The sequence below is a fragment of the Stegostoma tigrinum genome, chromosome 14, assembly GCF_030684315.1.
Source record: "Stegostoma tigrinum isolate sSteTig4 chromosome 14, sSteTig4.hap1, whole genome shotgun sequence".
In the NCBI taxonomy this organism is placed as follows: Eukaryota; Metazoa; Chordata; class Chondrichthyes; order Orectolobiformes; family Stegostomatidae; genus Stegostoma; species Stegostoma tigrinum.
Window position 1 is genome coordinate 19,323,704 of NC_081367.1, and position 27,619 is coordinate 19,351,322.

The 27,619-nt window shown below is 39.7% G+C and overlaps 1 protein-coding gene across 1 annotated transcript in view; it reads right to left on the reverse strand.

Moving 5' to 3' along the window:
- Positions 1-4,783: 4,783 nt before the first annotated feature.
- Positions 4,784-27,619, reverse strand: part of LOC125457889 (ubiquitin carboxyl-terminal hydrolase 47) — a 50,847-nt gene continuing 28,011 nt past the window's right edge. The window contains exons 9-16 of the mRNA XM_048542630.1: positions 24,745-24,861; positions 21,699-21,971; positions 18,445-18,576; positions 16,635-16,699; positions 16,434-16,489; positions 7,773-7,994; positions 7,414-7,662; positions 4,784-6,183 (exon numbers count right to left, since the gene is read on the reverse strand). Of these exons, the coding sequence (XP_048398587.1) occupies positions 5,873-6,183; positions 7,414-7,662; positions 7,773-7,994; positions 16,434-16,489; positions 16,635-16,699; positions 18,445-18,576; positions 21,699-21,971; positions 24,745-24,861 (1,425 nt within the window). The 3' untranslated portion in view covers positions 4,784-5,872. The remainder of the gene's footprint in view (positions 6,184-7,413; positions 7,663-7,772; positions 7,995-16,433; positions 16,490-16,634; positions 16,700-18,444; positions 18,577-21,698; positions 21,972-24,744; positions 24,862-27,619) is intronic.

The window sequence follows — 27,619 nt, forward strand, 5'->3', positions numbered from 1 at the left end:
TAAGCTTGCAAGCACAACCTTGATAGAGAGTAAAACCGGGCCATGATAGAAAGGTGAGTGGCAGTTTCAAAATTTACAGTGGGCACAGTTTTCCAAAAATGTGGCTAAGTATCAATTTCAGGAAGTTTCATGAATACAAACAGACCTCCTCACTCAATTTTATGCTGCTCATGTCTATTATTACACGTCAATTGTGGTAGCTCACTGGAAATCAAGCCTTACTTTTCCCAAAGCCATCATGAAAGTTAAAGACTTTATCAACATCAGCAAAATTCCCCAATTTATCTGGCATTTCTGAACCAGGCTGAAAGAGCATATAGCAGGTTTCTATAATTAACAAGCACTACAATTTGTTGGAAATAAATAGATTCTAGTTCCAGGCCAACTATTGGTAGGTAATTCTATTTTTTAAATTTTTAACTACTTTATAAAACTCCCCTTACATACACATACAGAGTGACACAGACAAATAAGAAAAAAAAAATTGGTGTTGCAGATGGAAGGAAAATACTGTGCACAGTGCTTACTGAGATGATCCTCATTACTTGCCAGGATTTGCTATTCTGCGATTTCTCACTTCCTCAAGTTCTTAAACTGCAAGAAGCACACAGTAACTGGTTCACAAGTTTACAGTCTCTGACTTGTTGATTAAAAACAATAGCTTACAGGAGCTGGTGAGGGAAAATAAACTTACTTTCTTTAGACTGTATCAGTGATAATGGGAACTGCAGAACTCTGATGAAGGGTCTAGGTCCAAAACGTCAGCTTTTGTGCTCCCGAGATGCTACTTGGCCTGCTGTGTTCATCCAGCTCCACACTTTGTTATCTTCTTCAGACTAGGTGTTTTTTTAAATTCAGAGACAGAAACAGCACCTTCCACTCTGGAGATGCAAAAGACTTTTACCGTCTTGTTCACACTCATAAGCTATTCAGCTACCTCAGAGCCAATCATATAATTGTTGACAGGCAGCAGGCCTTTGTCATCATTCCACAAAGCAGAGAAGATGAGCAAACATGATAGAGGGAAGAGAAAAAAGAAATGTAGTTGTGATCAGGGATAGTATACTGAGGGGAAAGAGGCTGCCCTCTGTGATTAAAGAGGTAAAGTGTGGCTCAAAGATTGGTGTGGGAGAAACAGGTTCAAATTCATGGGGTATTGGTGCCTCTACTAGAGAAGGAGAGATTCAGGTGGAGCCCATCACAAAGGGACCACCGTCTTGGCAAATCGACCAAATGGGGTTGTGCATAGGGCTTTGAACTAAATTTTTGAGGGGGTCAGGTGAGATGGGGTATGCCTAGAGCTGCTCCTGGTACGCCTTCCTGCATTCTCTAGTGAACTACAGTTGAACCCCTGGTTTGATGGTAATGTTCAAGTGCCAGGCCATGAGGTTGCAGATTATACTGGAGAAAAATCCTGCTGCTGTTGATGGCCCACTGCACCTTATGCAGTTGGTAGATCTGTTTGAAGTCTGTCCCATTTAGCACGGCGATAGTACCTCCCCAATCCAAATGAAGTTATTCCCAATGTGAAGGCAGGACCACTTCTCCACAAGGACAGTGCAGTGGTCCCACTGACATTGTCATGGACAGTTGGCAGATTGGTAAGGAGGAAATCAAGTGTGTTTTCTCCTCTTGTTTGTTTCCTCACAACCAGCTGATAGACTGGGCCTACAGCAATGTACTTTAGGACTTGACGAGCTCAATCAGTGGTGCTGCTGCTGTTACACTCTTGGTGGTGGAATTTGAACTCTCCTACCCAGAGTACATTTTGTGCCATTGCCATTCTCAGTGCTTCCTCTGAGTGTTGTTCAAGACGGAGGAGTACTGATTCATCAGTATGGACGATGGTATGTGATAATCAGCAAGAGGTTTCCTTACTCATGTTTAACCTGAAGCCAAAAGATTTCATGGGGTCCAGCATCAAGATTGAGGACTCCCAGTGTAACACCTGCCAGACTGTATACCACCTCTGCTGGGCCTGTCCTGCTGATGAGACAGGACATATCCAGGGATGGTGATGGTGGTGTCTGGGCCATTATTGGTAGGGTATGATTCCGTGGCAATGACTATACAAGGTTGTTGCTTGAGTAGCCTGAGAGACAGCTCTCCAAATTTGGCACTAACTCCCAGATATTAGTAACATGGGCTTTGCAGGGTCAACAGGGCTGGTACAGCCATGATCTTTTCCAGTGACTGTGCTAATGCCAGGTGATCTATCTGGTTTCATTTCTTTGTTGAGACTTTTTAGCAATTGAACACAACTGAGCGGCTCGCTCGGACATTTCAGAGGGCAGTTGAGAGCCTTGGATGTGGAGTCAGATGTGAGGATGGCAGATTTCCTACCCTTAAGGGGATTAGTAAGCCTCATGGGTTAGTACCACATCCACAAGCATCCACTCCAGCCTCCACAAATGCTCAGTTGCAACATGTGCCATCTACAGATGTAGATGCAGAATTTCACCAAAGATCCTTAGACAGCATCTTCCAAACATGCAACCACCACCATTTAAAAGGACAAGGGCAGCAGACACATGAGAACACCACCTGCAAGTCTCCTCCAATCCATTCACCATTCTCACTTAGAAATATTTTGCCATTTGTTCATGGTCACTGGGTCACACTATCCTGGAATTTCTTCCCTAATGGCATTGCCAGTCTACCTACAGCAAATGGATTGTAATGCTTCAAAGGTCACCAGCACCAGTTCACAGCCACCACCTTCTCAAGGCCAACTAAGACAGGCCAGAAATGCTGGCCCAGCCACCAATGACCAGTTCCCATGAGTGAATGAAGTGACACTTCTTACACACATCAGCAGTATACTCACATGATACTGTATAGGAGAGCCTACTGCTCCAAGATGTACCATCAATTTACAACACTCATGGTTTTTGGTTTGGCTTTGCATCCTATGCACTTTGTCAGGCTGTGAAAGGTCAATGAAGTACTTTCTTCAATGGACCCAAGTACAGTTCACCACAACAACAAAAACAAAGTTGCTGGAAAAGCTCAGCAGGTCTGGCAGCATCTGTGAAGGAGAATACAGAGTTAACATTTCGGGTCTGGTGATCCTTCCTCAGACCCTCCCAGTTCACCGCGCTAGGGCTGCAGGCATCTTCAATGACCTCCAACGATGCCTTCATCGTTGGCCTGGTAGGCCTTATCATTCTCATTCCCAGAAAGAAAAATATGCATCTTGGCTTGGATTGCATTAATGTGGCTTATTATGGGAGGAATAGCTGAATTTTGGAGTTGCACTACCCACAACCAATTGCTATGTAAAACTGAAAATCTGCTGTCTGGGAATCACACTGTCTGATTGTATCTGCTTTGAAAGCTTTTTAAACAGAGCTGTTCAGTTTTTTTCCCTCATTGGTGGACAGAATCCGTTAATTGGTTTCCTCCCAAACGTTGAGACGGTTCACATTTAACCTCCAGCATGATGAGCTGCTGGAAGTGGTCCCAAAAACACATTGCCAACAATCTCAGGAAAATCCAGCCTCTTCGTAGACCTGGAATTAAAACTCTTCTCTACTCTGCTGGTAAATTTGATTGCTATATGAGTGCATGCCAAGAGAGAAAAGATGCTTTTATATTTGACTTTCTTCAAAAAAATTTGTGATCCCTTCCAAGGCAATCCAACTTTGTATCAGGACAGCGGACAAACAAAGTTCAGTTCCATGCCCACATGTCGGTTTCTAAATAACAGTGCAACAATTCCTTAGAGCTAAAACTTTTGTGGTTCAATATCTAAATTCGTTTGGTAATGCTCCTGCAATGTGCCTTACAACATTTTATTAATCTTATGACTGGGTGAGGAAGAATGAATCAATGTTCCTCTTTTCAAATGCCACAGATTTAACTTATTTTTGTCATGTGAATATACCTTTCTCCAAATAAAAAGGGGTTAATTGTTTCTACTGTAAGAAATAAGGTGTTTATGATTTCTTCTTAAAAGAAAGATCAATTTTGTCATTTGTTAACACTGAGAAAAATTATTAAAATGCGACACCAAGCATGCAGCCATCAAGCACAGACAAAGGACATACACAATTTCAAGACAGAATTGGAGCCTCCTATAAAGAAAGATAAATTTTTAAAAATCAGTTTGGGTTGCCTTTCGTCCAATTCACATTGGTCAAATTTCATAAAAACAGTCTGTGAGAGTCAGGCGATCATCATATAGAACCATAGAATCCCTACATTTTGGAAGCAGGCCATTTGGTCTATTGAGTCCACACCGACCCTTTGAAGAGCATCCTATCCAGGCCAGTTAACAGTGGAGCGGATACAGTGAGCTGAATGGCCTCCTCTGCTCCTACGTCTTTTATTCTGGTATTTCTTAAGTAATATAGCAATGAAAGACTAAGTACTTTACTGAAAGTGAGACAAGCAAGGAATCACATATGACTTTGTAAATATATTCATTTATGATTTTAGAAATAGTTTAAAATGTGTAGTCTTATCCTCGAAATGATTTAGTCAGCTCCTTAAATCATGCTTTCAAAGACATTCTATCAGCTTACTCCAAACAATGTTGTTAATTCAATTTTTATCCAATTTATGTAATGGAATCCATAAATCTTCCTCTTCTCTCCCCATTGAGTGGATGTCCTGCCTACTTGCACTTCAGATTGAAATTCCAGAGCCGTAGGCTGACAATATATAACCATGATGTGTCTCTCTCTCTCTCTGACATTGACACTGGCAATAAAACTATGTGAGATAATTTGTTTTATTGAAAGGAAAATTAAATAACTCAGCTCACAGTCATTTTACTGTTGAAGAAAAGTGTGATCACATTATTGCATCATTCTCGTTGTAGATGACATTGGTGACTTATTTTACGAAATAATTGCTTTCAAATTACATTGGCAATCCTCTACGCAATTTGTATATTCCGCTTCACAATCCAATTTTTACAAAAGATTATCTGCAGAATGGACAAAGCAGAACAATTCAAGGCAATTATTGATGATTTAAACATTTAAACTAAAAGATGATACACTCAAATCTGTTGCTGATGGCTCATTCCTGAATTATTGTGTAAATCCAGAAAGAAATAAACAGTGATTGACATAATTAATCTTAAGTCAACTCAAACACTACTTTTATATTTTTAATGTAATGATTGTTCAGGCTGGTTTTCCCTTTTGTCCACTGTTCCCAAAAAACAAAAATACTAAATTTCACTTGCTTATTATTTTTTAGATCTTTCATTCTGAACACATGCTAAACAAACAAGAAAAGCTGCCAGCAGTACTTTTTTTTAAACTAACTAACCTAACATCTTCTGTCTTAGTTGCTCTGAATCATTCTTCCATTTTAGCATTACTTTCATAAATGTTTGCTCTGGATATTTTGTCTTCCTTTAAGCCTGTTAAAAAATTGTTTAAGTGATGCACTTGGCTTTTGTTTTCACATATAATTTAATTCATTTCACTCTCTGAAAGGTATTCATTTCTTTCCTTATTTATTAGCTCCTCACAATGTTGGCATTAGGTGACATGTTGGCAACTTGTAGGCCATTGCTTTGATTTGTAAAATTCATCGACTTTTCTTGTGTGTTATTTTACCTCTTCTGTTTTTGTTCGTGAACTGTACTTTCATCTATTTTTTACTTTCACCTATGTTTCTGTTCCGTTCCATGTATCCCTTTAATATGTTTTGCATCTGCATTGATGTCGATTAACTCATCTGTTAATTTTTAATGATTTAACACAGATTCACCCAGGTTTGATTTATTTTCTTCTCGACTGCTATTTGAGTAAAATGCCAGTTTCACTTTCATCTTAACTATTATTTTATTCCATTGTTTCCACCTCACTGTTCCTTAGTTATTCAAAACGCTCTTATCTACTTTCCTTTCTGTCTAGTACTGGAATCTTTGTGTTTTCTTAGTTGCCAACATTTCAACAGTTCCAGCATCCTTTTCTTTTACAACTTGCACTCCATCTTTTCCAGTTGTTTCTGGCGTGCCCTTCCATTCAGTTGTGCCACCAGCCCACTGTCCATCATCGCCTTTCATTACTGTTGCAAAATCTTTTGGTGGATCTTCTATATTTTCGTTAAAAGGTGGATTGTTTTGTCCAAGATCTTGATTGTTCACTCCATTTTCATTTTCACTGAAATCTCTTCTTCTGATTGGTTCACTTGATTGATTTTTTTGATCTGTGGTCTCTCCTTTGATAATTTTTAAAAAAATACGATTATATGCAACATAGATAATCTGATGTATGACAGAAGCAGTTAAAAGTCTAAGTATGATGTATTTTTAAGGTTGTCAAAGAGAGAACACTGTTGATTTTGAACAATCTTGGCTTGCAAAATAAAGGACACCAGTCATAACCCCAGTGCTAACTGGGCAGATGGATAGGTAAATCTCAGCAGGATTCCTGGCTTTCTTTCTGCCTTTGCCATTAACTTGAAAATCTCTGCAGGCTTAATATACCTGTCTAAGGCAAGTTGGAGCAAGAATTTTAATTTAAATTGGTCCTATTGTTTCAATTTGTAAAGATTTCCCTCCATCCAAGTTAGGAAGAGGAATTCATAACAGTTGAAAACAGATTTGAATGTTGTCCGATAGAGTGAAGAGATCCTCTAAGGTAATGCAAATACTTGTAGAGGCCCAGCCTGAAGGAGCACAGAATCCTCTACTGAATCCTCTCATATTCATTTCCCGATGTCATAAGAGCTTTCTAATAGCCTTCCTTGCCAACTGATCATGTGAAGGCTCTCTCTAACCTGCAGGTCAGTAGTCACTTTGTACCATATGAGGACAAGTAGCTAATGGGTGTGTAGTGAGACCATATAACTGTCACACATGGCCAATGAATTTGGCTAATAATTACATTTTTCTTGCAAAACATTGTGGTTTGAAGTTAACCTCCGTCAGGAGATTAATAGCAGAAAAACTGAGTGAGATACTAAATCTCCCTGTACAATTGTACGTGTTATCATAATTAATAGGATGTCTAACAAATCATGATGCTGCTGTCTGTAAATGTTTCTCTCATAAAAACTACCTGGACCTGTTCTGCTGCTGAAAATATTAAGTGGAATGCTGAGGAATTGAAACAAACAATTCTCGATACTTCTGTTTACTCACTCCTTACAAACCAAAGTATTATTTTCTGATGATAAATGCCTATTTGTGTTCATTAACTCACCCTTTAAAAAAATCAATGATTTCTTCTGTAGATTAGCCCATTTTTGATCAGTTCTCCTCCATCCTATTGTATCTTTGAATGAAATGCCAATTTGCCTTTCTAATGCCTATTATTTTGTTTATAGTTTTCCACTTCATTCGACTTGATCCTTTCCCATATTTTCCTTCTTACCAGTGGTGTCTGCATTTTTTCCATTGTAAGCATTTCAACTACATCAGTTCTTCCTCATTTATAACCTACATACCTTCTTTCCAATCGGTTTCTTCTGCCTCTTTTCCGTTTTCATTCAGGTCACATGTTTTTTCAATGTTTTCCATTGTTGCATTTGTCTCTTTCCTTACTGCACCCACCCTATCAGAATAATATTCTACGTTTTGCTTAGAAGGTGGATTGTCTTGTCCAATGTCATGATTAATTGCTCCACTTCCAATTTCACTGGATTTTCTCATTTTCGTTTGTTCATTCCATTGCTCATCTGCAACTGCCTTCCAACCTTTATAAAAATGACAAAAGTAAGGTTGTAAATGATCTGATTGTTAACAGCTATCTTGGTCATAGGCATTTCAATCATGTCATTATCTTCCTCATTCATAAGCTACATGCCTTCTTTCCAGTCCATTTCCTCTGCCTGTGTTCTCTTGTCTTTCAGTTCACTTGTTTGTTCAATGTTTTCCATTGTACCAGTTTCCTCTTTCATTTCTGCATCAATCCTTTCTGAAGAATCTTCTGCATCTTGCTTAGAAGGTAGATTGGAATTTCCAATTCCACCAGATTTTCTCATTCTCTTTTGTTTATTCCATTGCTCATCTGCATCTGCATTCTCACCTTTGTCACGTTTTGTAAAAATGACAAAAATAAAACTATAAATTATCTGATTGTTAACAGCAATAGTTTAAATCAAAGTGCAGCGTTATGTTGAAAGCAAAATACTGCAGATGCTGGAAACAGGAATTAAAAACAGAAGATGCATGCTGGAAACAGGAATTAAAAACAGAAGATGCTCAAGAAATTAAGCAGATCTGGCAGCATCTGTGGACAGAGAAACAGAACTAACAGAATAGGAACATTAACGCTGAGGTTCTACTGCATTTTCTGCTGCTGTTATGGTGTTAATTTCAGTTGGTCAGCAAAATAGGGAATACTGTTAATTGTGAACTAATTCAGCTGGCTCAACGAAGGGCACCAGTTTCCATCCACAACATTGGCTGAGCAGATTGGTGTTCAAAATTGCTGATGAGCAGGTTTATACACCCAAAGCTCCTTTCTAAACATTGTTCTTTTAGCTTTCATCTCTGCGATATTCACACAAGTTTTCTCTTCTGTACCATTTGCCCCCTTAATGTTCTTTCAATCTGTTCTGCTGTCGATGATTTCCTCCTAAAACTGTTCATTATTTTCTATCACAGTGTCAAGTTCCATTGATCTTGTCCCAGTTTCTGTTTATTTAGGTCAAATGTCAGTGCTTTTGCGACACATCTTATCTTGTCAATACTCATTCTATGCTCTCACTGTTCCTTAGCTACTTCATATTGTCCTTTATCCTGTTTACCAACGGTGTCTTTGTGTTTTCTTGGCCGTTAGCATCAAAACTGCATCAGCAGCTTCATCATTTATAAGCTACATATCTTCTTTCTCATCTGTTTCTTCTGTCTGTCTTTCTTTTACTTTCACTTCATACCATTTAGTCATGCTTTCTCGTCAATGATTTCTCCCTCTCATTACTGCATCAACCCTTTCTGGAGAAACTTCTGTATTTTGGTCAGAAGGTGGACTGCTTTGTGCAAGGTCATGATCACTTGCTTTATTTCCACTGAATCCTCTCATTCTCATGGTGTTCATTCAGTTGTTTTTCTTGATTTGCAATCATTCATTGATTTGTTCATTTTGAACAATCTTTGCAAATTAAGGGACTCCAGTCACAAATTTCAAAACTAAATGCACAGGCTCAGAATTTATTGCTTTCTGTCTGCCTTTGGCCTTAACCTGAAATTCTCTGCCAGCTTAAAGTACCTGCCTAAGGCAATTTAGAGCTGAATTTTACTTGATGTTGGTACTGTTGCTTCAATTTTTAACGACTACCTTTCATCTAAGTCAGGAAGAGCTAAAACCTCTTACAATAATTTAAACCAGCTCTTTTTTGATTGTTGTAACAAAGACCTGTGATATCTCCCAAGGCAATGGAAATGCTTGCTTAGTCAGAGCCTCAACCAGAGGGAACACCCAAGAAGGACCTCTCATATCCATTTCCCTGTGTCACAACTGCTTTCTAATCAGCCTTCCTTGGCTACTGGCCATGTGAAGGTTCTCTCTAACCTCCAGGTCAGCACTCACTTTATACCATTGGAGGTTGGGTAGCTGATATGTGTGTCATGTAGTGGGACCATGTAATTGCTGTACATGGCCATTAAATTTGGGCCAGCAATTGCATGTTTCCTACAGAACATTGAGCTTCGAAATTAACCTCAACCACAAGATTACTAGCAGAATATCTAGACAAGTGCTAAATCTCCCTGTACAAATGTACAAGCTGCCATAATTTAATTGGCTGTTTAACACACCATGATGCTACTGTCTGTAAATATTTCCCTCACAAGAACCACATGTACCCGTTCTACTGCTGATAATGTCACGTGGAAGACATCTTCTAGGGCCAGAAAAATACTCACTTGCGTGCTGCCTAACGTTGCAAGTTTTCCTCATTTAATGTCCCATCTTATCCACTACCCTGTGTCATTGATTCTTTTTGATGAACCTCCCTTGGCTGTTGGCCCCCTGAAGGTCCTCTCCGAAGAACAGAAATCACTGTACACCATTTGACGTGGCTGTCAACTGGTGTGTAGATGAATCCACACAAATATCATATATGGGTGTTAAACCTGGGCCAACAATTACAATTTACATTTGCCCGTTGTCCAGCCATGGATTCAATTTAACCTCAATCCAGTGGCAGTGAACAGAATATCCGGTTACAAACCAGTCTTATTATACAGAGTTCAATTAAACAGAGACTTGGTAAAAACAAGTTGTTGGACTGGAAGTGGTGAAACAAATTCATACAGAGGGTTGATTTTATTTTATGAAATGACATGGCAGGTTCAAAAATATTAACCTCATCAAGGGTAGTAGAACAACCCAAGGAGGTAAAAGGAACTGAAATATTACAAGACTAACATCCTGGATTCTTTCCTGACTGTGTTGTGACTAGATCTCAGGCCCATAAAAGGAAGAAGAGGAGGATACTGGATACATTTTTTTGAAAGTTTAATGAAAATTGATGAGTCCTTTCACAACATAAGGAGAAGCTTGCTATATTTTCTAACTCAGTTCCAAACTTGGAGATGAGCGTCTTGCTCGGCAGCAGCAAGTTTTCTATTAATATGGACTATTACTTTTTATTGGATTGTTATTGGGCTCATTAACAGTACACCTTGCATTATTTATATATGGCTTCCTACTATACAATGCACTGAAAGGAAACAAGACACCAAATACTCTCAACAATATTTCAGGGCATGCTCCAATGCAATGGCGACACTTCCACCATGTCCACAATGTTAGCATCTGAGAGTTTTACAGAGATGGGGTGGGATGTTCTTTGGTGGCTCGAGGTGCACTTGATGGGACAAATGGCCTGCTTCCACACTGTATTCTATGACACTTTCCAGTTCTTAGGGCTCCATGTTACCTTTCCGATCCATTTATTTCTGCAATTTAAAACTGCACTTCAAAGCAATGGCTTCAAGCATTGAAACACTGCTGCTAGGATACTTGGGGCACAGACATGGACAAAGGCCCAGCTCATGGACTGGGCCAGGTTGCAATTCTGGAATGCATATATACACTCTTGGAGCTCACTTGCCTTGAGGCTTACCTCAATGTTTAACATCACTGCCTTGTCTTGCCTTTTTGCATCCACCAACGTGGCTGCCCACAATATGGTGCATCAATATCCACTTTTCTATTGTGAATATGACCTGCTACAAACCATGCAGGCTAGTCCAGATGGACAGTACTTTCCTGGGTGTACTACAGCCAGTTGAAGATGTCAGGCATTGCTAGGATGTCCAGGCAGCTGAAAATGCATAGCATCCCTTCAATATGGAAACAGGCCATTCAGCCCTACGAGTCCACACCAAATCTCAGAAGACCATCCCACGCAGAATCTACCTCCAACCCTATTCCTGTAACCCTGCATTTCCTACGGCTAATCCTCATACCCTACACATCCTGGGACTCAATGGGCAATTTAGCATGGCCAATCCACCTTACCTGCGTATCTTTGGATTGTGGGAGGAAACTGGAACACCCAGAGGGAATGCACACAGAGACAGGGAGAATGTGCAAACACCAGACAGACAGTTGCTCAAGGCTGGCATTGCACCCAGGTCCCTGGCATTGTGAGACAGCAGTGCAAACCACCAAGCCACCACGTCACCCCTTCTTCTGGTCACAGTGAGTGGTAGAATAGGGCTAGGATTGGACCTACTGGGTGGCGTAGGTAGTGAATGAGGTGAGTATGAGACGATAATATGAGAAATCTCACTGAGCATCTTGGAGATAAAACACCGTTGAAACTTATTATCATTGACACAAAGTCAAAAAAGTTTCAGCCACAATCCTTTAACAATAATGAATGTTTCATACGATTTCCTGAAGCAGTACTTCTAGTGAAAATTACTGTGAAAATGGTAATTGACAATTTAGTTCAATTTTTTTTTACAAGATATGGATTATCCTCGATTGAAATAATTACACTTCTAATCTATGTTTTGAATTTAAGGCTGAAGCTGAACAAAGCATGTAAATTGACTAAAAAGATTTGAAGGCAGTCCAGCAAACAAAAATTAAAACAGATAAAAAGGCCAAAATTTCAAAGTTCTGTTGTGCATGACTATGTGCTTCAGCAATTATCTGGCTCAGGGAACCACAAAAAGCATGGTTCACAGGACTTTACAAAATCAAAAAGAAACTCAATATTGTGAATCATGTTGTCAGTGCTCCAGACAGGAGAAAGAATCAGTGAGTGTGCCATGTTAACATGTTAAAGATATCATGACAGTGTTAACAATCAGGAAGAAAACATACTTACACCAGTGGAAGTAGCAAAATAGAAATATCAGAATAATTGGAGAATGAGAATAATTGGAGAATGTGATCATCCTGCAATCTGATTTGAAGGTATGGAGGTGCTCAAAAATTAGATAGTATCGATGTTTTATCTTCCAGAAAATTACTGAAGTGGCTTGTATTAAGTTAGGTTATTAAAGAGTTCTAAATCAACATGTGTGAATAAGCCAGGACAACACTTTGTCTGTTGATGATGTTAATATGGAGTAATATATTATCTCTCAAACGCCTTTACAGACTCAATCCAGACAGATTAGCTCAAGTGAGTGAAGGAATTAAATTTATGATGGACATTGTTGAACTGAGTCATAATAGATGGAGCTCACTACCATAATGGGGGTGAAACCAGATAGACCATAATGATTTTGCAACAATCAATACAGAGTCACTGTGGTTACAACAGTTGACTCATACTCTGTTCCAAGTTTGGAAAACTACATTGAACAGTTTGGGCATTGTCACAAAAAACAAAATTCAACAATAGTAAGAGGTAATGCAAAGGTTAAAGAAAGGGAGGAACTTAGAACAATTACCTTTGTCAATAGGGAGAAAGTACTGAACAGTTGAAGGCAATGAACATGTACAAGACCGCAGTGCCTGATGGCCTATATGATAGGATATTAAAAGTGGCAAGAAAGACAGTGGATCCGTTGGTTACAATGTTCCAAAATCCATGGATGTGGAAAGGGTTCCAGTGGATCAGAACTGCTAATATAATACCCTTGCTTAAGAAGACAGGGTAACAGAAATCAGGAAACTACAGACCAGTTAGTTTAACGTTTGTTGTCAGAAAATTGTCAGAATGTATTATGAAGGAATTAATGACAGGACATTTGGAAAGTCAAAATGCTATCCAACAGTGGTCAGCATAGTTTTATGAAGTGCAAATCATGTTTAACAATTTGCTAGAATTCTTCAAATATGTGTATTCGGACTTTCAGAAGACATTTGATAAGGTGTCACATCAAAAGTTAATACACGAGTTAACATCACATGTGTTTGGTGGGGGATAATTTATTAGCTTTGAGAGAGGATTGGCTAACCCAACAGAAAACAAAGTGTTGGGACGAATGGGTCTTTTTCTGGTTGGCAAGATGTAGCCAGTGGGTCCTTGGACTGCTCCTGCACACAATCTATGTTAATGACTTGGATGCGGGGATTGAAGCTATTATAGCCAATTTTCCAGAGGGCACAAAAATATGTGAAAATAAGTTGCAATAAACAAGAAATTTATGAATTGGTTCAGATAGGTGGAGTTTAACCTGGATAAATGTAAGGTTGCCCATTTTGGTGTGAAGATTTGATAAACAACTTATTATTACCTGAATGAAGAGAAACTTCAGAGTGCTTCAATACAGAGTACTTAAGCATGAATCTCATAAAACTAGTTTGCAAGCACAGCAGGTAATAAGGAAGGCAAATGGAAATGTGACATTTATCGCTAATGTATTAGCATATAAAAGTAGGAAGTATTGCTGTAATTGCATCATGCACTCATAAGAAAGCACATGGAGTATTACATTTAATTTTGGTTCCCTTGTTTGAGGTGGGATGCAGTTGCACTTGAAACATTTCAGGTGAGGCTCTCCAGATTAATTCCAGAGGTAAGGGGTTTGTTTGATAAAAAAATACTGTTTGGCTTTGGCCGATGTTTCCTTGGGTTGAGAAGAATGAGAGGAGTCCAATTGAGGTATGCAAGATGCTAAATGGGATTGACAAAGTAAAGAGGATGTTTCCTCTTGTGGGGCAATTTAAAATAAGTTTAGGATGTAGGGTAGCAGATTTGAAGTAGAAATGAAGAGAAATTACTTCTTTCAAATGATTGTGAAACCGAGGAATTCACTACCCCAGAGAGCCCTGGATATTGGAGCATTGAGTAAATTCAATGAGGAGATTGATTTTCTAATTCATAATGGTTGAAGGATTATGTGGGCAGGAAAGTGCAGTTGCGGGCAAACTGAGATCAGCCATGATTATTTTAACACTTGGAACAGGCTTGAGGGGCTGAATTGTTTATTTCTGTTCCAAGTACTTCTGTTTTTATGTTTAAAATATCAACCTTAAGTTTAACAACTGCACTTTGCCTGCTGCCCACCTGCATAAAATATGCTGTGGATTTAATTGATCCTCAGTGACTGGATCATGGCTGTTTTGTGTTATTTAAGGGCTTTAGGACCCTGTAGTAACAGTGCAATGATCCATTTCTCACAAGGCATCAATAGCACAATGTGGGCAGAGTTATGGGAGAGAGGAGAGAACTACATGGAGATCTAGCCAGGACCTTGACGTCTAGCCATGTTAAAGTTAAAAATATATATGCAGAGAAGCATTTCAACAACTAACATTTGGCAGTGGAGTTTGTGGATTAGTTTTTCAACAAGGTAACAATAAAATTATAGCCTGGTATATCGCTGAATACCATGTATTTTGTTATTTAGTCTTAACAGGTAATAATGACAATGATAAAGAAGACCAAGCCGAAAGATAAGTCTTGGCATTTCCTCTTCTTAGATCAGTCTGTCTTGAATCTAAACTGATGGGAGTGGGCATAAAACTACACAATTAAAGAATGAGCAGAATATCTGAGGAAGCACTAAATCTACATTTACAATAGAACATCCTGTCATAATTAAATAATTCAAAGTCTGTTTAACCAACTCCTATATAAATATGTGCAAATATTTTCCTCACACAAGGTACCTGGAATTTTTCTGCTGCTGATAATTCAAAGTGAAATGCTGAGCAACTGACATGATCAATTAAAGATACTTCTGTCTTTATTCATTCCTTTTAATCCCAAAGTGACAATTAAAGTCAAAATTATTCAAGTAACTCGGAAAATATCCTTTTGTAGTTTAATTCTTGCTGGCCAGTGTTGAATAATTTTACAAATTGCTAAAGATACATTTCATTTAGCCCACTCTATGGAAGATGTGTTATCAAAACCTTTAAAATCAACATTTTGAGGAAAGAAATTTTAAATGCAAAGCATGTAAATGGACCTAATTTACATTGTAGTTTGGATATTTAGCTTCTGTAAATATATTTCATGCATACAATTAAATACGAATAAATGGCTGCAAACTGCAGCATGTAAGCTGTCCACTGCATAACTAACAAAATATATTGGAGTAACACTTAACAGTACCTAGAATGCAAAGTGTAAATTATGTTTGTGCATAAATCATCCTCACTTTTAATCCATTATTTGAACAACACAAGCCTGGAGCTGTAATAGAGCAAGCATTTGAATGAAACACATCTTCAGGTTTGAAAATTTCTGAGAGAAGTATGGATGTACCTATTTGCTTGCTGAATATAAACTGATAGAAACAGAAAACAAGACAGGAATAGTCCATTCAGTCCTTTGAGCCTGCTGTGTCATTCAACATGATCATAGTTGATCATCCTACTCAATATCCTGTTCGTTTTCTCTAAAAATCCTATGATCACTTTAGCCCTAAGAACTATATCTACTTCTTTCTCGGAAACATTCAATGTCTTGTTTTCAATCACATTCTGTGCCGGAGAATCCCACAGGTTCACCACTCTCTGAGTGAAGAAGTTTCTTCTCATCTCAGTTGTAAATGTCTTTCCCCATATCCTTAGACTGTTCTGGAGACTCTGTCATCAGGAACATCCTTCCTGTTAATATTTTATAGCTTTCTGTGAGATCCTCCCTCTTATTCCTCTAAACTCTGGCAAACATAATCCTAATCAACTTGACCTCTTGTATGTCAGTCCTGCCATCCCAAGAGTCAGTCTGGAAAATTTTCATTCCACTCCCTCCATAGCCAGAACACTTTTTCTCAGATCAGGAGACCAAAACTGCACACAATACCCCAGGTGAGTCTCACCAAGGCACTGTACAATTGCAGCCCTACTCTTGTACTTAAGCCCTCTTGCCGTGAAGATCAATTTACCACTTGCTTCTTCACTGCCTGCTGCTCCTCCACACTCACTTCCAGCGACTAATGTACAAGGGCACCCAGTTCTAGTTGAACGTCCTGTTTTCCAAACTATCAGCATTCAGATAATAATCCACCTTCCTGCTTTTGCTACCAAAGTGGATAAACTCACATTCACCCACGTTGTATCAATTATTAATATCACATTAGAATGGAGGGCTTGATTTACCTTGAATACTGTTTACCTCCTCCTTCCTGTACATTAGCATGTATGCTGTGGACGATCTATAGTTAAAAGCATGGATATGATATCAAAAATTAGCTCTTTTCTTAAATTTGGCGTTCTGAAAGTTTTAGAATTAATTTAGCATTCAAACTAGAGAATAATCAAGAAGATTTAATTAGAAACTCAATTACATAACACAATTACCTGATAGATGGTATGTCTGAAGCGCTGCTAGCATCACAGGATTCTTCAGAAATGATGTCTGTCTGCTGTGAAATAAATAATTTGATGAAAGTCTGACTGAATTGAAGATAAAAGATATTGCATTTTGCTGAGAAAGAGATTTACAAAAAAGTGAAGCTTTGCTGTCTAATGTTATTAGCACAAACTGAAGAATGCCAAATTTCAAAAGGAACAGCAATCTTAGTGCCTGAGGAAAGAACTCTGGCAAGTTGACTCTCATTGATTAAGGTGTTGCCATGAAACTAACGCTCCCCAAGCTGGCACAAGGTCCTTTTGCCTGCAGATGATAGGTGCCTGCAATCAAAGATTAGTCATTTTGTGACCCTAACAAACAATTTTAAATTGATTGTTTGGTATAAGTCTTAGCACACCATGAAGAACTCACTTTCTCAATCTCTCTCCCTACCTAAGGCCTGATTACCCTCAGGTTAAACCACCACCAGTCATCTCTTTCTCTTATAAGAGCAACCCTATGGCCTGTCAAAACTGCAGTGACTTTACCTTTAATTCTTAGCATTATCGGAATGGAAATTATATTCTTGGCTTTGTAAGCACAGTTAGTATTCTACCTGCAGCAATTCGCAGCATGGGCATCGTCGATAACATAGCCAGCAAGTTGTTGGTTATATTGCCAACATACCTTTCATCATATCAGCTGCACCACAATTAAAAATTGTGCATAGGAAGGTTGTCTAACAAACAATGATGCAAATACTTACTTAACAAAAGGTACCTGGAACTATTCTGCTGCTCAAAATTCAAAACAAGGTGCTGAACAAATGAGACAACCAGTTAAAGATACTTATGTTTATTCATTCCTTTCAAATCCCATGTGACATTGTAAGCTAAAGTTATTCAAGTAGCTCAGAAAAGCTTTTTGATGTCTAATTTTTATAGCCCAGTAATTAATAAGTTTACAAATTGCTAAAGATATATTTAATTTAACTTGTTCTGAAGCTGTATTATCAAAACCTATATCATCAAGACTTCAAGCAAAGAGAAGAATCAGGCATCACACAAGCAAATCAGACAAATGGGGATGGTACATGGAAATTATGGCAGAATCTGAGACCTCAGTGCTTCGCAACCTTCCATGATGCCTTGACAAATTCTGAGCCAGAGTCTCTGGCACTTTTTCTGTCTGAAGTTATATCTTTTGGCAGCAATTTTGGAAAGCACCTAATGGCACACTCCTTGGAAATGTACCAAATATGCAGCTGAATTGTATAACAATCACCAAAAGTAGATGTAGGCTCCCTATTCAGAAGAATGAGGCCCATAGAAATATGTCTGTACTCAATAATTGAAGCCAGAGTGGTTAATTCTAATTGGAACGGTGACCCAACATCATAGGCAAAACGGTTCAGTGATCATTTTAACCCTGGTTCTAATTGGCCTGTTACTTCCTTTTTGTAATGGCAGGGTGGCATTCCAAGATTATACTATCTCCGATGGATATGAATAGCTGCTGCCCTCTGATAAAACCTAATTAGTGGACTTTGGAATTCAGAGCTGTGCCAAATTAAAACAAGAACGTGTATTTTCTCCCTCGAAATTAATCGTGATGCTTTCTGGAAATCATTTTGAAATGAAGTTTTACATTATATATAATTTATGATTAAAATTACAATTTTACCTACAGCATAATGTCTAGGAACTTATACAAGTGCATTTCTAAAATATATTTGGATTACGTAAAATATTTGACAAATTATCCTGGAAAATCTAAAACACATGCTCTGAAAGTCTCAGTAACGAGAATAATATTTACCTCACAGACAAGTGCATCATTAAAACAATACCATTTATGGGAAGAAATTGGTTTAATGTATGCAACATAATGGCCACTGTTATATACTCCAGTATGATCACAGATTGCAAACAGCTCATATGTAGCATAGACCTAGAAAGAAATTGAAACACAATATGAAAACATAACTACATCACCCTTTAAAATTAAGACAAAATACTTTATATAATCCTCATAAGGACTTTGAAATTTTCTACTAGTGTAATGCTGTAGTGTTGTCAAACCCGTTCGTAATGCTGAACATATTAAAAACTTTGAAAAATGAATGAAAATGATGTTTGACTCCATCTTTGTAAATCCAAGAGGAAACAGCTCTATAATCTGTGAAATTTTGTGCAACCAGTAAATTGGAAAAAGGAAATTAGCCATTTTTCCCTCCACAATTCACAGAGCAATTTCCTAATGAAAAGCTGAGTGATACACACATCAATCCATATATTTCCATTTGAACAAGAGGCAAAATAGTTTTTTTCTTATTTGTTCTTGGAATGGAGTAATTCAGCCTACAACCTTCCTTTAGAGATCCCCACCATTACAGCTGCTAGTCTTCAGCTAATTTGATTCGCACCTCATCATAGCTGGATCTTGCAAAGGTAATAAGCCCTGGTGTCTACCTAGCAATGTGGGAAAAATGGCAAGGTGTGGCCTTTATACAGAAATCAGGACAAATTCAGTCCAGCCATTAGTCTGCTGTCAATGATCAGTAAGGTGATGGAACGTGATGTCAGCAGTGCAATCAATCAGCACTTCTTAGCAATAGTCTGTCGCTGATGCCCAATTTAGGTTCCTCTATCATAAAGTCAGAAATGTGGAATTGTGCTGATGATTGCACATTGTTCAGACCATTTGTGACAACTCAGATAAAAAAAAATCCGTATCCAAATGCAGCAGGATCTGGGTATCATCTAGGTTTGAGCTGATAAGTAACAATCAAACTAATGTCAAGCAATAAGTATCGCCAACAAGAGAGAACCAAACCACCACCCCATGGCATAACTATCATTAAATCCCCTGCTATCAATATCCTGAGGGTTATTCTGTGCTAAGGGAGGCACTAAAACTTGGGGCAGCTGCCGCCAAGGCACAGAGGGGAAAGATCACAGTTTGAGGTCTTTCTGCCAATATACAATGGTGTCTGTTCAGTTATTAAACCCTCCCGATGCCTCAGATGCATGTAAATAGGTCCTAGTAACTAGCATAATTAAGAAATGTCTTTAGATTAATTGTAACAATTGAGAAAGCCAAACGCCAATGTTTGTTTTCTTCACTGAATGCAACAAACTATATAGATCTGAACTGTTTTAGTAGTTGCGTATGTGCATAAAGATTTCCACTTTTATGAATAAAGTACTTTTTTTTGCAAAATAAAATTAGTCAGAAACTGAACTGGACTAGCCATATAAATACAGCGGCTACAAGAGCAGGTCAGGGCCGAGGGGTCTTGCAGTGAGTAACTTAACTCCTGACTACTCAAAACCTGTTCCGCAAGTCAGGAATGTCATGGAGTATTCCACACTTGCCTGGATGAGAGCAATGAGATCACAGGAACATGAAACAGATATTTCTCATGTGTCTGTCTTTAAAGTAAAAAAGAAACAATATGACACGCCAACAATACAGGGTAAGATATACGGCTGAGATGTGATGGGGTAGGTGGCAGGATGGCAAATTCAGCAGGCAGGTTGGTACCAGAGATTAAAGACATTTAACAGACTATAAACTGGCAAATCCACAGGAGCAGATGGTACATATATGAAGATTCAAAAAGAACTAGTCACACAGACACTGGAAAAACAGACTATAATTTTTCAAAACACCTGGACTGTAGAATGGTCCCAGCAGATTAGAATTCAATATGTCTTAGGCTACTATTTGAAAAGGAAGAGAAAGAGCAAACAGTGAACGAGAGGCCAGTTAACCTGACCGTAATCATGAGAAGATGTTGCTATCTATTATTGAGGAAGTGTTACCTAAAAAAAGTTATATTTTCTCCAAGCTTTTCACGTTGCACTCATCAGGACATTTTACAAGAATACACATTCAAGGGGAAAACTACTATTTGTACTATGTGCTATCCTTGGGCAATGGGATTTTAAGGGACATTTGGTAGGGGTGTGCAAAATCCTGATAGGTCTATGCAGAGTCGTGGTTCTAAAGAAGGGTCACTGGATGCAAAACCTTAACTCTGCTTTGTCTCCACAGATGATATCAGGCCTGCTGAGTTTCTCCAGCAATTTCTGCTTTTGTTAGTACAAATGTATCCTGTTTATGGAAGGGTCAAATGAAAGCAGATATATGGTGAAATGTCAACATCCAAACAAAACAACTATTTTCGGAAGCAATAAGTTAGGATCTCTAGCATGGAGTCAGATTCAGTTGAGGCTTTCAATAAGTATTTGGATAATCTCCTGAAGGAAACTAATCTTCAGAGCTATGGGGAAACAATGTGGCAGAGTGAATTTTACAGAGATTCATCTGAGACTCTTGAGCTGAAAGGCTTCCTTTTGCATGCTCACTATTCTATAACTTACTGTTAAAAAATAGCAAGTGGTGTAATGGTCAGTGCGAGGGCCTCTGATATTCATAATCTACATGAGTGACTTGGACTAAGAATGACAATTATGAAAGAGGTGAAAATTTAAGCTGGATGAACAACATAAGATGCTGCAAAGAGAGATTGGCAGATAAGTAAGTGAGCAACAAGACAATCGAGTGGCAAAACATTAGCTTATTCACTTTGGTAGTAAAAACACAAAAGCAGAAGTTGTTTCAAAGGTATGAAACTTCTAAACATTAACAGTCAGATAACTTGTGAGTACTCATGCAAGAAACACTGAAAGTTTATATTAAATTGGGAAGGTCATAGAATTATACAGCATGGAAACAGACCCTTCATTCCAACTTGTCCACACTGACCTGATATCCAAGTCTGACCTAGTCCCATTTTCCATTAATTTTGCCCTTATTACTCTAAACTCTCCCTATTCATATACCCATCCAGATGCCTTTTAAATGTTACAATTGTGCCTGCTTCCACTAATTACTCTGGCAGCTTGTTTGATACATGCACCCCTCTGTGTTAAGAAATTACCCACTAGGTCTTCCATAAATCTCAAGTGATCACTAATTCAAATGTTGTGTTTTACATTTATGAAACTTTTATTATCCTTGTTCCCAGAAAACCCAAGTACAAAATACATCGTTTTAATATCTACCTTCATTTGCGCTAGCTGTTGTTGAGGCTGCGGTTGCTGTAAACATCTCAACGGTTCTTGTTGCTGTTGTTGTATGGACTCTTGTTTCTGCAGCTCTTTATCTCGTTCTACATCTTTGCATTTCTGTTTCTCCTCTTCTCGATGATTCTTCTTCTGCATTCGCAGGAGATCATCTTCTTCCATTTGACGCCAAGATCCTTCCACCTCCATCCCCAACTGCGCTGCCTCTTCATCTTTAGGCCATCGCTGCTCTTCTTCCTGTTTTTGAAGGGTCTTAAATGGCATGTTGACATTTATTGAAAGGTATTTGGAACTTAATGTTAATGGCATTTAAGATCGGGGTGTTGGGGAGACCAAACATGAAGCATTGCGCTTTCCATATCAAAGGAATGATTAACTAACTTTAGAAATAGTACTGCAAACGTTTACTAAATTGGTTTTTGGACTGAGAGAGTTATCCTTTGTTAAAAGATTTGAATAATTGTGTTTATGCTCTCTGGAGCTTCAAAGCAAGAGGCAAATAAGATACTGAAGAGACTTGACAGGATGTTCATTGAGTTGTTATTTCTCTGCACTGGGGCATCACCGGTATGATCTTCAATTTAGGGGGCCACCATTTAAGACTTAGATAAGCAAAATGCTCACAATTGAGAAAGAAAAACTATAAAAGAATCCAAAAGACTAAGTCATCTTAAAAGTTTTGATCCCTAAATTAAAGTTGACCTGACGAGGTTCCATCATTTTTAAGTATTCATTTTTAGCGCCGCAGAGTATGTTTTGTGCCAATTAACATAGAACATAGAACATTACAGCACAGTACAGGCCCTTCAGCCCTCGATGTGCCGACCTGTCATACCGATCTCAAGCCCATCTAACCTACACTATTCCGTGTATGTCCATATGCTTGTCCAATGACAACTTAAACGTACCTAAAGTTGGCGAATCTACTACCGTTGCAGGCAAAGCGTTCCATTCCATTACTACTCCCTGAGTAAAGAAACTACCTCTGACATCTGTCCTATATCTTTCATCCCTCAATTTAAAGCTATGCCCCCTCATGCTCGCCATCACCATCCTAGGAAAAAGGCTCTCCCTATCCACCCTATCTAACCCTCTGATTATTTTATATGTTTCAATTAAGTCACCTCTCAACCTTCTTCTCTCTAATGAAAACAGCCTCAAGTCCCTCAGCCTTTCCTCGTAAGACCTTCCCTCCATACCAGGCAACATCCTAGTAAATCCCCTCTGCACCCTTTCCAAAGCTTCCACATCCTTCTTATAATGCGGTGACCAGAACTGTACACAATACCCCAAGTGTGGCCGCACCAGAGTTTTGTACAGCTTCACCATAACCTCTTGGTTCCGGAACTCGATCCCTCTATTAATAAAAGCTAAAACACTGTATGCCTTCTTAAGAGCCCTGTCAACCTGGGTGGCAACTTTCAAGGATCTGTGTACATGGACACCGAGATCTCTCTGCTCATCTACACTACTAAGAATCTTACCATTAGCCCTGTACTTTGCCTTCCGGTTACTCCTACCAAAGTGCATCACCTCACACTTGTCTGCATTAAACTCCATTTGCCACCTCTCAGCCCAGCTCTGCAGCTTATCTATGTCTCTCTGCAACCTACAGCATCCTTTGTCACTATCCACAACTCCACCGACCTTAGTGTCGTCTGCAAATTTACTCACCCATCTTTCTACGCCCTCATCCAGGTCATTTATAAAAATGACAAACAGCAGTGGACCCAACACCGACCCTTGTGGTACACCACGAGTAACTGGTCTCCAGGATGAACATTTCCCATCAACTACCACCCTCTTTCAGGAAGCCAATTTCCAATCCAAACTGCTATATCTCCCACAATTCCATTAAGATTTATAATGTTGGTAAAAGAATACTTAAAGTGCATGGGTGTGCCCATTTTTTTAATGGTGAATTTGACACATTGCTAGGATGTCAGTACAGCAACTTCGTAGTATTCAATACATTTGACTGGGAAGCTAGAGACCAAGATAGAACTCATGGTCAACAAATTACAAGCTTTCACATTAAATTGCTCATCTGCACTCACCTGACTCTGTATTCAATTTTGCACATTAAAGATAATTAGCCATTAAACAAACTGTAATTTGTGAGATAAATTTGGCCCATTACAAATTGAAATCAACACAGCAATATTCAATCTATCTACAGTCTGACTTTTCCCGATTGACTATTTTACTTAAATTTCATTGGTACCATCCAAAGTCTCTGATTTAAATGTGTGGAGACACTGTCTAAAAGAAAATTCACTTTCGTGGGCAAATCCTTCAGATTCTGCTATGATGGGAAATGTGCAGGGGTCCAATTCACAACTCCAGTCAACACTGGAATAACAACTGTCAGGCCAATGGAAAATCTGGGCCAAAATGTGATGAGCACCAATGGATAACATTTGAACAAAGCAAAGAAACATTTCTCTCTTCTCGAATACTGGCTCATTATGAGCTAGATCTTCCTGACTTTGTGTCAGAAGATGCTTTGCACATTGGCCAATGGAAAATGCTGTTCCAGGCCGACAGAGATGATACTCACTGACCCAATTGCATTGATTTCTGGCACTGACAGAGATACAGGAGTATGTGGTGTATTCCACAGACACCTGCATAGTTCAAGGACAGGAAAACAGAAAGCAGATGCAGAGTGTCAGCAGGGGTAGGTGATGTCCTGGTGGTATTATCACTAGATAATCTAGCAATCCAAATAACATTCTGGGGACCTGGATTCAAATCCCACCAGGGCAGATCTTGAGAGGGAATCAGAAGAGATTCTGGTTGGATTTCTAAATTTTTGGAACACAGTTCATGACAGTGCGGCAGAATCTCCACACCATCGAAGAAAACACTTCCAATGCTGAACTGTCAAGATGCACAATGACAAAGAACAATGACAACAAAGTGCCAGTACACAGTGTTTTCCAACAGATCAAATTCCTAAATACTAATGTGCCTCAGACAGACCTTGATCCTGGTTTGATCTATCACGTTGAGCACTACATACCTCCTGGCCCTTATCTTTAAGTAGCTTCTCTCTTTCATCAGTTTCATCATTTCTGCCTGCTTGTGATGACTGTGGTTCCTGCTCTGTTACACTTGTCATTGTTGCATCCATGGTTTCCTATGGAAGAAGTTCAATTTAAATCTGTGCAGTGGACAGTAATGGTGCTTAACTTCCTTGGCAAGAACTTATGCCTGAAATATTCATAATCCACGTTAGAAATAAATCTGTGATTTGATTAATTGCCACATACATGTTGTTACGAAAACAATGAAAAGTGCTACTCAGTATCACCACAATCTGGTGCCATCTTAAAACACAGAAAAACAAAATAAAACACAGACTATAACGGCAGGAATACAAAGAAATAAAGTTGAACTTTACAGTCAGAGATAGCAAGAACTAAAGATGTTGGGGTCAGAGATAACAAAGTGTGGGGCTGGGGGATCACAGCAGGTTAGGTAGCATCAGAGCAGCAAGAAAGTTGACGTTTCGAGTCAGGACCCTTCTTCAGAAACGGAGGAGGGGGAAGGAAACTCAGAAATAAATAGTGAGAGGAGAGGTGGGGCTGGGAAAAGTAGGTGAGATGGTGATAGGTGAGTGCAGGTAGAGAGTGGTGGGGATTGGTCAGCGAGGTGGGAGGGATGGATAGGTGGAAGAGAAGATGGACAGGTTGTGTCAGGTCAAGCAGGCAGGAATGAGAGCGGGGATGGGAAGGTTTTGAAGTTGGTGACTTCCATGTTTAGGCCATCAGGCTGGAGGTATCCAAGGCACAATATAAGATGCGACTCCTCCAGTTTGCGGGTGGCATCACTGTGACACTGGAGGAGGCCCAGGATGGACATGTCACCCAGGGAATGACTGGGGGAGTTAAAATGGTTCGCGGATGGAAGATGTTGCCGTTTGTCATGTATGGAGTGCATGTGCTCGACAATACAGTCTCTGAGTCTCCAGTTGGTTTTACCAATGTAGAGGAGGCCACTTCGGGAGCAGTGGATGCAGTAGACCCAAGGAGGTGGATGTGCAGGTGAAGCCTTGTCTGATATAAAAGGTTTGTATTGCGCCTTGAATGGAGGTAAGTGGGAGGTGTAGGAGCAGGTGTCGCGGTTGCAGGGAAAGGTGCCGGGTGTGGTGGGGCTGGGGGGAGTGTGGAGCAGACAGGGAAGTCACAAAAAGTGCGGTTGCTACAAAAGGCAGATGGAGTGGGAAGGAAATATCTCTTGGTTGTGGAGTCAGATTGGAGGTGCGGAAGTGGCGGAGAACGATACACTGGAAGCAGATGTTGGTGTTGTGATAGGTGAGGCCACGGGGGATTCTGTCTTTAATTTTGTTGGTGGGAGGGGATGTGAGGGCAAAGGTGTGGGAAATGCAAGAGATACATTTGAGTGCATTTTCAATGACCAGAGGGGAATGTTACGGTCCTTGAAATAAGACGACATCTGGGATGTATGGGAATGGATTTCCCCATCTTGGAAGCAGACGTGGCAGAATCGGAGGAATTGGAAGTAGGAGATTGCATTTTTGCAGGAAGGTGAGTGAGTGGAGGTGTAGTCCAGGTAGCTGTGGGAGTCAATGGTCTTGAATTACAGTCCTTCCTGTTAAAAGCTCAGCTATGCAATGGCTAGCCACAAGTGGTCTCGTTGTGACTTTGGAACAAGAGTCAATGTACTGAATGTTCTGACAAATATATACGATGTTTGAAGTCATTCAGAGTTCTTTAGTGAATACACTGCTGGAGGACTGTCTGTTGAGAAGGCGCTGGGTGGGTTTTGATGCAGGAGCAAAGGGGGGCTCCTCACCAAAACGATGGACAAAGCTGGAGGGGGAAAAGCGGCAGCAATTGTTGAAGTGGGGATAAACTTAAAGATGGATGAAAAGTTAAGTTACAAGAAAGGGTGTCAGTGAAAAGGCAGCACAGGGCTTGGTAGGCCAAAGTAGCGGCAGGGGGGAGGATTATTTAGGAGAGACCATCGCTGGTGCCTCCATGGAGAGTGAAAGAAACAGTGGTCGGGGACATCAATGAGGTGTAATATCCCATGATAAGGAGGGCCATTGGAGACAAAGGTCAATGTGTTGTGTCTCCATATACAGGACTTTGTAGAAATGACTTGGCAGTGTAGTGTTATGATGTTAGCTGAAGTTATTACTAGACAAGTCAGATCTTTGAATGAAACTAGCTTGACTGATTATTGAAATCAAGGTGTAGAGTTGGATGTACACAGCAGGCCAAGCAGCATCAGAGGAGCAGGAAGGTAGGTAGGAAGAAGATAGGTGGAGAGGAGACAGACAGGTCAAAGAGGCAGGGTTGGAGCCAGTAAAGGTGAATGTATGTGGGGAGTTAGGGAGAGCTTAGGTCGGTCCAGGGAGGATGGACAGGTCTAGGAGGTGGGATGAGGCTTATAGGTAGGAGATGGGGATTGGGCTTAAGGTGGGAGGATCGGATAGGTGGGAGGACAGGTTAGGGAGGCGGGTACGAGCTGAGCTAGTTTTGGGATGTGGTCGGGGAGGGGAGATTTTGAAGCTTGTGAAGTTCACATTGATACCATTCCCAACTCCCCACCTACACTCAACTTTACTGGCTTCAACCCCACCTCCTTGACCAGTGTCTCCTCTCCACCTATCTTCTCCTTTATCCATCTTCTATCCACCCCCGCCCCCTTCCTTATTTATTTCAGAATCCTTTTCCCCTCCCCCATTGCAGAAGAAGGGTCTAGGCCTGAAAGGTCAGCCTTCCTGCTCCTCTGATGCTGCTTGGTCTGCTGTGTTCATCCAGCTCTACACCTTGTTATCTCCGATTCTCCAGCATCTGCAGTTCCTGCTATCTTTGATTGATTATATATTTTGTTTATTTTTGGCTTCAACAAGGTAGTCTCTCAAT